Source organism: Cyclopterus lumpus, chromosome 4, assembly GCF_009769545.1.
Source record: "Cyclopterus lumpus isolate fCycLum1 chromosome 4, fCycLum1.pri, whole genome shotgun sequence".
Lineage (NCBI taxonomy): Eukaryota > Metazoa > Chordata > Actinopteri > Perciformes > Cyclopteridae > Cyclopterus > Cyclopterus lumpus.
In genome coordinates, this window is record NC_046969.1 from 27,264,194 (window position 1) to 27,271,371 (window position 7,178).

The 7,178-nt window shown below is 51.8% G+C and overlaps 1 protein-coding gene across 2 annotated transcripts in view; it reads right to left on the bottom strand.

Annotated features, from left to right (window-relative positions):
- Nucleotides 1–397: 397 nt before the first annotated feature.
- tp63 (tumor protein p63) overlaps nucleotides 398–7,178 on the bottom strand; it is a 24,230-nt gene continuing 17,449 nt past the window's right edge. Inside the window, exons 6-12 of one of the 2 annotated variants that reach the window (XM_034531009.1) lie at nucleotides 6,486–6,610; nucleotides 5,870–5,952; nucleotides 4,378–4,502; nucleotides 2,796–2,938; nucleotides 2,370–2,514; nucleotides 1,592–1,685; nucleotides 398–1,492 (exon numbers count right to left, since the gene is read on the bottom strand). In XM_034531009.1, coding sequence (XP_034386900.1) covers nucleotides 1,196–1,492; nucleotides 1,592–1,685; nucleotides 2,370–2,514; nucleotides 2,796–2,938; nucleotides 4,378–4,502; nucleotides 5,870–5,952; nucleotides 6,486–6,610 — 1,012 coding nt within the window. In that variant the 3' untranslated portion in view covers nucleotides 398–1,195. The remainder of the gene's footprint in view (nucleotides 1,493–1,591; nucleotides 1,686–2,369; nucleotides 2,515–2,795; nucleotides 2,939–4,377; nucleotides 4,503–5,869; nucleotides 5,953–6,485; nucleotides 6,611–7,178) is intronic. The other variant, XM_034531010.1, reaches the window with a different exon arrangement.

Consider the following 7,178-nt stretch of genomic DNA (forward strand, 5'->3'; position numbering starts at 1 on the left):
GGCGGAGATTCCAGCAATATTCACATCAGGACCTTTCGTTCGTGTTCTTTAGGGAGACTTTAAAAAAGATCTATACATATTTATATACATTTCTATCAGCTGTTGGCCAGAACATCAGTCATATATTTTACTGTGGAACAAGTAGTGGTCAAGAGCACATATATGTATATATAGACATATATAAAGATATATGTATATATATGTCTATATATATGTACTGTATATATACACATATATATAGACACACATACATGTATATATGTATATATATATAAATATATAATATTATATATACTTATATATATTTATTTACACATACATATATACATACGTATATAAATATATATATATATTTATAAATATATATTTATATATATATACAGTATATATATATATTTATTTATGAATACATATATATATATATATATATTTATTTATGAATATATAATGTGTCTCACAGACCTCAGTCTGAGTCTTCGGTCTCAAACAAACAAAAAGCTAAATATTGAAGCTCCAGCAGAAAACACGTAATACTTGAGACAGGAAACGGTTGAAATGTTTACAATCAATGCTGACTTTTAAAACCAGTGTGTCACCTTTAAAGTGGCCCAGAGCAGAGATATAAGCCCCAACAACAACAACAACAACAACAACAATAAAAAGATAAACAGCCCTCCAGTCATGGGAATGAATCGTTAATAAAAACATCTCGTTGGCTTCTGAAGCTCTCAAGGAACCAGAACCAGAACCAGACCCAGAACCAGACCTAGAACATGAACCAGACCAAGACCCAGAACCAGACCTAGAACATGAACCAGACCAAGACCCAGAACCAGACCTAGAACATGAACCAGACCAAGACCCAGAACCAGACCTAGAACATGAACCAGACCAAGACCCAGAACCAGACCTAGAACATGAACCAGACCAAGACCCAGAACCAGACCTAGAACATGAACCAGACCAAGACCCAGAACCAGACCTAGAACATGAACCAGACCAAGACCCAGAACCAGACCTAGAACATGAACCAGACCAAGACCCAGAACCAGACCGGAGGTGTGCGAGGACAAAGAGTGAAATAAGTGCACTCCTCAGCATATCTGCACTAACACCAGGGAGGAAATGTTCCGACAGCAGGCTGAAATGAGATGGGGGGGTGAGGGGGCGGGGCCAGGGCAGGGGGCGGGGCCTGTCACTCCCCCTCCTCCTTGATGCGCTGCTGCTTGTTGCGGCGGGAGTCCAGGTCGAAGGAGAAGTCGGACCACTCGTCGCGCGGTGGGAAGGAGATGGTCTGGCGCAGCGTGAAGCGCACGGCGTCGATGACGCGCTCGCCGCGCGCCTCCGAGGGGCCCAAGCTGAGGCTGGAGGCCCCGCTGGTGGTGCGCACTATGTGGGGAGGGGGGGAAAAGTCCATGGCCTGCCGGTGCTCCATGATGCCCTTCCAGATCACGTGCTGGAACTCGGCGGGGATCTTCATCCTGGACAGGTCCTATTGGTCATTACACAGGGTTAGTATCGCCGTGGGGGGGCGAGGGGGGCGGGGCCTCTAGCCCATCAAATGACTGCTGTTGGATAGGCAGGGGCTCACCTCCATGTTATAGTTCTCGATCTGGTAGATGTTGGTTAGGCCCTGTGCTGTGAAGTAGTCCAGGCAGCCTGCGCAGCCCAACCGTATAAGGAAGCTGTGGAGGGAGGGGGGGGGGGGGGGGGGAGGAGGAGGAAGAGGAGAGGGGGGGGGAGGAGGAGGAGAGGAAGAGGAGGAGAGGAGGGGGGGGGGGGGGAGGGGGCGGAAGAGGAGAGGGGGGGGGGGAGGAAGAGGAGAGGAGGAGGAGAGGAGGAGGGGGGGGGAGGAGGAAGAAGAGGAGGAGGAAGAGGAGGAGGAGGGGGGCAGGAAGAAGAGGAGGAAGAAGAGGAGAAGAGGAGGAGGAGGAGAAGAGGAAGAGGAGGAAGAGGAGGAGGTGAGGAGGAGAGGAGGAGGAGGAGGGGGGTGAGGAAGAAGAGGAGGAGGAGGAGGAAGAAGGAGGAACGATCAACACACATCAACACATTGTCGTACAGGATGATGAAGATGATGAAGACGATCAAACAAACTTCTGAATGTTTCTAGAAGACGGAGGAGGTCAAAAGAGGCGGAGTCAAAGGTTTTAAAGAGCCTGAACGCCCCTCAGAGCCCCAGAGACTGTCCAAAGGTCTACGAGGTTCTAGGTTCCTTTAGAGAGAACCCGTGAGCACATTTAACATTTCAAAGAAAACTTTGTTGCGTATTTTATGACTTCCCGCTAAAAGCAACACGCCGGCCCTTTAAGTGTCTCTCTCTCTCTCTCTGATTGGCTACGCGGTGTGTCCACTGTGGTTGGCTGAGGTACCTGGAGATGCTGCTGTCCATGGGGTATGGAGGAGGGGGGGTGCAGTGGGAGGAGGGCACCAGGGGCAGCTGGGGCTGCAGGGCGTGAGTGGGGCTCAGGGAGCTCATGTCGTTCATGGGCATGTGAGAGCCCATCATGGGAGTCACTGAGGAGACAAGAGGAGCCTTCAGGTACCACTCGGGGTTTAGAGACACATGGGGGGGGGGGGGCATGCAGAGGTTACTCTCAACATGATCACATGATGCATCACAACAGGTCCTGCAAGAGTCTCACAGGGATCACATTGCTTTAGAGGAGGAGGTGCTCTGTCTGTGTGTGTGTGGGGGGGGGGGGGGCGTTCAGGGCCCCTCCTGCCTAAGGTAAGCTAAGGGGGGCACGGGGGGCGTGGCCTGAGGCAGACAGGAAGTGAGAGGAAGCAGCACTTACTGTCAGTCAGACCGCTCATGCTGGAGGGAGTCAGGGAGTTCCTCTGCTGGGGGTTGATCAGCTGGCTCACCGACGGGAGCTTGTTCACCTTCCCATGAGGAGGAGAGCAGGAGCCATAGGGGGGCTGGGGCTGCATGGAGGTCCTGGGAGGAGGAGGAGGAGGAGGGGGGGGGGAGGGAGGGGGGGGAGAGGAGGAGAGAGGAGAGGAGAGGAGAGGAGAGGAGAGGAGAGGAGAGGAGAGGAGAGGAGAGGAGAGGAGAGGAGAGGAGGAGGATAGGAGAGGGGAGGATAGGAAGGGAGGAGAGGGGAGGAGAGGAGTGGAGGAAGAGAGGAGGAGGAGAGGAGGTCAGACCGGGTTCATCACATTGAGATAGAGGCAGAGGAGGAGAGAGGATAAAGGTTCTCATAACCAGTTGTAGTTCCGGAAGAGTCCAGGAGGAGGAGCTCTGAGTCCTCTACTGACCACCAGGGGGCAACTCCTCTGGTTGTATAGAAGTATATGCTTCATGTGTTAAAGCTGCATTCTCTCTCCTGACCACCAGGGGGCGACTCCTCTGGTTGTATAGAAGTATATGCTTCATGTGTTAAAGCTGCATTCTCTCTCTTGCCCACCAGGGGGCGACTCCTCTGGTTGTATAGAAGTATATGCTTCATGTGTTAAAGCTGCATTCTCTCTCCTGACCACCAGGGGGCGACTCCTCTGGTTGTATAGAAGTATATGCTTCATGTGTTAAAGCTGCATTCTCTCTCCTGACCACCAGGGGGCGACTCCTCTGGTTGTATAGAAGTCTATGCTTCATGTGTTAAAGCTGCATTCTCTCTCCTGACCACCAGGGGGCGACTCCTCTGGTTGTATAGAAGTCTATGCTTCATGTGTTAAAGCTGCATTCTCTCTACTGACCACCAGGGGGCGACTCCTCTGGTTGTATAGAAGTATATGCTTCATGTGTTAAAGCTGCATTCTCTCTCCTGACCACCAGGGGGTGACTCCTCTGGTTGTATAGAAGTCTATGCTTCATGTCTTAAAGCTGCATTCTCTCTCCTGACCACCAGGGGGCGACTCCTCTGGTTGTATAGAAGTCTATGCTTCATGTGTTAAAGCTGCATTCTCTCTCCTGACCACCAGGGGGCGACTCCTCTGGTTGTATAGAAGTCTATATAAATGACTCTACTTCTCTTGATGTATTCCCTCAGTAAACAATGTAAACATTAGTTTTTGGTCTCAATCTCTAGTTTCAAGTCTTCTTCAATACAGAATGATGTTCATTTAGTAAATTATGGTCATTTAGAGTCAAACAGACCAGAAATTAGGGGATGCTTTAGGGCGGGGCTACAATGTGATTGACAGGTACCAGAGACATATGCGGCGTCTCTACGTCCCTCCTCCTCAGTCCACATATGGTCACTTCCTGTTCACTAGTTGCAGAAAAACAAAGATGGCGAACTCAAGGCTTCAAAATGTCCACAAACCAATTAAAGACGCCACTGTGAAGACTTCCTCTTCTTACAAACAGACTAATAAGAACCTGGGGAGCACCTGGAGGTGTCCCCCATGAGGACGATGAAGGAGAACCGTACTCACTGTTTCTGGAGGAGGTTCTGCTGCTGCTGCCGGTACGACTCGATGGTGTGCTGAGGCAGGAACTGCATGAGCTCCAGAGACTCCTTGATCTTCACCAGGATCTCATAGATCTCCCGTCCTTTGATCTGGAGGAGGAGGAGGTCACAGCGTTAGCCTCATCATCTCATCTCTAAGATCCTTGAGAAAGTAGTCGCACATCAGTTGTGTGACTTTCTACATCAGAATAGTTTATTTGAGGAGTTTCAGTCAGGATTTATACTTGTTAGACCTTAGTGCTGATAAAGGACTCATCTCTGTACTGGTCTTGTTAGACCTTAGTGCTGATAAAGGACTCATCTCTGTACTGGTCTTGTTAGACCTTAGTGCTGATAAAGGACTCATCTCTGTACTGGTCTTGTTAGACCTTAGTGCTGATAAAGGACTCATCTCTGTACTGGTCTTGTTAGACCTTAGTGCTGATCTTGATTTACCTTATATATGCTTCCTTTGGGCAATATTATCAGGAAACACTCCATAAACTTTCATTGCTATGCAGACGATACTCAATTATATCTATCGATCAAACCAGAGGAGACCAACCAGCTCGCTAAAGTTCAAGAATGTCTTAAAGACATAAAAACATGGATGACCTGCAACTTCCTGATGTTAAACTCAGACAAAACTGAAGTTATTTTACTGGCCCTGAACACCTCAGAGATCAATTATCTGGTGATGTGGTTTCTGTAGATGGCATTTCCCTGGCATCCAACACCACTGTAAAGAATCTCTAGTTATCTTTGACCGAGACTTGTCCTTTAACTCCACGTTAAGCACGTTAACTTCTCCTCACCTACAAAGCCTTGATTGGTGATGCACCATCATATCTTAAGGAGCTTGTAGTACCATATTGCCCCACTAGAGAGCTGCGCTCATTAAATGCGGGGCTACTTGTGGTTCCTAGAGTCCTAAAAAGTAGGATGGGAGCCAGAGCCTTCAGTTATCAAGCTCCTCTTTTATGGAACCAGCTTCCACTTTCAGTCCTGGAGGCAGACACAGTCACCTCATTCAAGAATAGACTTAAGACTTTCCTCTTTAATAGTCCTTATAGTTAGGGCTGAATCAGGTCTGCCCTGGTCCAGCCCCTTGATATGCTGCTATAGGCTTATAGGCTGCTGGGGGATGTTTTAGGATACACTGAGCACCTATCTCCTCTTCTCTCTCTCCTTATGGATGAATTTACATCTCTCCATTGCACCTTATTAACTCTGCTTCTTCCCCGGAGTCGTTGTGACTTCACGTCTCAGAGGGTCCATTGGTCATTGGTCTGGCCTCTTTCAAGATGCTTTCTGCCGTGGCCCTGCTGACCCCCCTCCCCTCCTCTCTACCTCCTTCATGGATTGTGGAGGTCTGGATCGTGGTCCATGCCTACTACTCATTATTAATCATTTCTGGTTATCCATGTTTTTAGACATAAAAACATGGATAACCTGCAACTTCCTCATGTTAAACTCACTGGCAGACAAAAGACCTCCTCGTCTGTGGACCGTCTCTTCTTGATGGTGGACATCTGGATGCCGTGAGACACCTGGCGGAACGCTGAGAGGAGGAGAGAGTGAGTGCCGCTGGTCATGTGACCCCCCCACGCGTGACCCCGCCCACATGACCCCCCCCCCCCCACACACGTTACCCCCCCACGTAACCCCCCCCCCCCACACACGTGAAACCTTTCCACATGTGACCCCACACGTGACCCCCACACCTGATCCCCTCACACGTGACCCCCCACATGACCCCCCCCACACACGTGACTCCCCCACACCTGATCCCGCCCACATGACCCCCACACATGACCCCCCCACGCGTGACCCTGCCCACAAATGCCCCCCCCCCACACGTGACCCCCCACACGTAACCTCCCCCACAAGTGAAACCTTTCCACATGTGAACCCCCACAACTGACCCCCCCACACACGTGACTCCACCCACATGACCCCCTCCCCACGCGTGACCCCCCCCCCCCCCCCCACGCGTGACCCCGACCACATGACCCCCCCCCCAACGTGACTCCCCCTCCACGTGACCCCCCCCCCCACACACTCACACGTGACCCCCCCCACATGACCCCGTACCGTCGCTGCCCTTGGAGCCGTCCGTCACGTGCTGCTTGCGGATGCTGTCCTCGTCCGCCTTCCGGTCTCGACCCGGACACGCACAGATCCTGGCCTCAAAGCAGCGCCTCCCCAGAACCTGTCCACTGGGAGGAGGAGACGGGGGTTAGAGGAGAGGAGGAGGAGGAGGAGGGGGAGGGGGAGGGGGAGGAGGAGGAGGAGGAGGAGGAGGAGGAGGAGGAGGAGGAGGAGAGGGAGATGAGGAGATGAAGAGGAGAGGAGAGGAGAGGAGAGGAGAGGAGAGGAGGGGAGGGGAGGAGAGGGAGGAGGAAGAGAGGAGGAGAGGAGAGGAGGAGAGGAGGAGAGGAGAGGAGAGGAGAGGAGAGGAGGGGAGGAGAGGGAGGAGGAGGAGAGGAGAGGAGAGGAGAGGAGGAGACGGGGGTTAGAGGAGAGGAGAGGAGGAGGAGGAGAGGAGGAGGAGGGGGAGGAGGAGAGGGAGATGAGGAGATGAGGAGATGAGGAGAGGAGAGGAGAGGAGAGGAGAGGAGAGGAGGGGAGGAGAGGGAGGAGGAGACGGGGGTTAGAGGAGAGGAGGAGAGGAGAGGAGGAGGAGGGGGAGGGGGAGGGGGAGGGAGAGGGAGAGGAGGAGGAGGAGGAGGAGGAGGAGGAGGAGGAGAGGAGAGGAGGAGAGGAGGAGGAGAGGGAGATGAGGAG